The following is a 1,430-nucleotide window of genomic DNA, read 5'->3' on the forward strand; positions in this document are numbered from 1 at the left end:
CTAGACATCCACGGTTGGCCATATCCACGTGCAGGCTTTGCGCATGATGACATAGCTCTATATCCAAATTTGGATGCACGAGAGCCGCTCTAAAGCTTTAGCACAGGTGATGGAAGAGACTTGCACGCGGGTGTGGCTTGCTTGCACGAAAAGTTGCGTGCGGGAGTGTCTGGCACAGGAGTGGCTTCACCGGACGGAAGTTACCTAGAAGTGGCTTGCACGTGGTCTCGGCGACATTTTACACTAGTCTCTACTCGAGGTGTGGCGTGGTAAACTGCAGACTGACGTGCTCCGAACAAGGAGACATGTCAAAGTCCGAAGTGTACAATAACTCGGAAAGTTTCAATCCCAAGAAGTACTCGAAAACATTTCTATCCCTCTCCTCCGATGCCGAGCCACTCGCTAGAGAGCTGACGCGTTTTCGATTACAGCAACTGCACGAGTTCTACGAGCAACACGGACCGCAACTGACTGGATGCAGAATACTGGAGTATGGTGGGGGCCCGGGTCACGTCTACCCTCTGATCAGTGCAGCACCGTATGCTTCAGAGATCGTGTTTGCAGAGTACGCAGAGCAAAATCTGAAAGTAGCAGAAGAGTGGAGATCGAACAAGAGCGAGGCGTTAGACCTGACACCTCTTTTCCAACATGTGGTGAGCTCATTAGAACGCAATAAGGACGAAAACGCAGTAGAACAAAGAGAGACGAGCGTCAGATCGCTAATTACTCAAATCGTGCCATGCGACATCAACGAATCCGACGCTCTGCGTGACGTCACTCTCCCGTTTGACGTCGTTTCTACTCACTTTTGCCTCGTCACTGCTGTCGCATCAGTGGAGCAGTACACGCTCGGTTTGCAAAAGCTGGCTCGACTATTGCGTCCGGGCGGAATGATTGTGATGACGGAGTCAATAGGAGGTACCTTCTATCGAGTGGAGGGTAAGAAGTTACATAATTTGCACCTCGGCTCGACAGAAGTGGTTCGGCAATCTTTGGTACAAGCTGGATTCACTAATGTGTCAATGAAGACAATGAAACGACCACCTTCTGAACTGAATGATATCGTAGAGTATGCATTTGTTACAGCTGTTTTGGCTTCTGCTTGAATGAGACTAGCTGTCACAGAGTATGTTACTAAATCAATATGAAAGGCTATATTATCTGTCAGTTCAATACAAATTTCTATGTTGTGAGTGTGTATATGTGTGAGAAAGAGTGAGTGAGTGTGTCTGGTGCATGAGTAATGTGTATATATTTATTACCTGAAGCCCGAATATCCGGGCTAAGAGTACGGTATGTCTATTTCGCACAGTTTTCTTGTTTGCTTTTGTGTAGAGCATAGGTACGAACTGTATCTGTTTAATTAACTAATTATACTTGGTAGCTGTAATGAAAAGATCACTTAGACATTCAACGTACTACTTGCCATG

The 1,430-nt window shown here is 46.7% G+C and overlaps 1 protein-coding gene across 1 annotated transcript; it reads left to right on the forward strand.

The window, feature by feature from the left end:
* Nucleotides 1–234: 234 nt before the first annotated feature.
* Nucleotides 235–1,200, forward strand: LOC134182274 (uncharacterized). Its single transcript, XM_062649670.1, has one exon. The coding sequence runs from the start codon at nucleotides 306–308 to the stop codon at nucleotides 1,104–1,106; it is 801 nt and encodes a 266-aa protein (XP_062505654.1). The 5' UTR covers nucleotides 235–305; the 3' UTR covers nucleotides 1,107–1,200.
* The last annotated feature ends 230 nt before the right edge of the window (nucleotides 1,201–1,430 follow it).

Source organism: Corticium candelabrum, chromosome 7 (genome assembly GCF_963422355.1).
Source record: "Corticium candelabrum chromosome 7, ooCorCand1.1, whole genome shotgun sequence".
Taxonomy (NCBI): domain Eukaryota; kingdom Metazoa; phylum Porifera; class Homoscleromorpha; order Homosclerophorida; family Plakinidae; genus Corticium; species Corticium candelabrum.

Bases quoted from the DNA above. Each gene is read 5' to 3' on its own strand.
- LOC134182274 (XM_062649670.1), top strand. From the start codon at position 306: ATGTCAAAGTCCGAAGTGTACAATAACTCGGAAAGTTTCAATCCCAAG.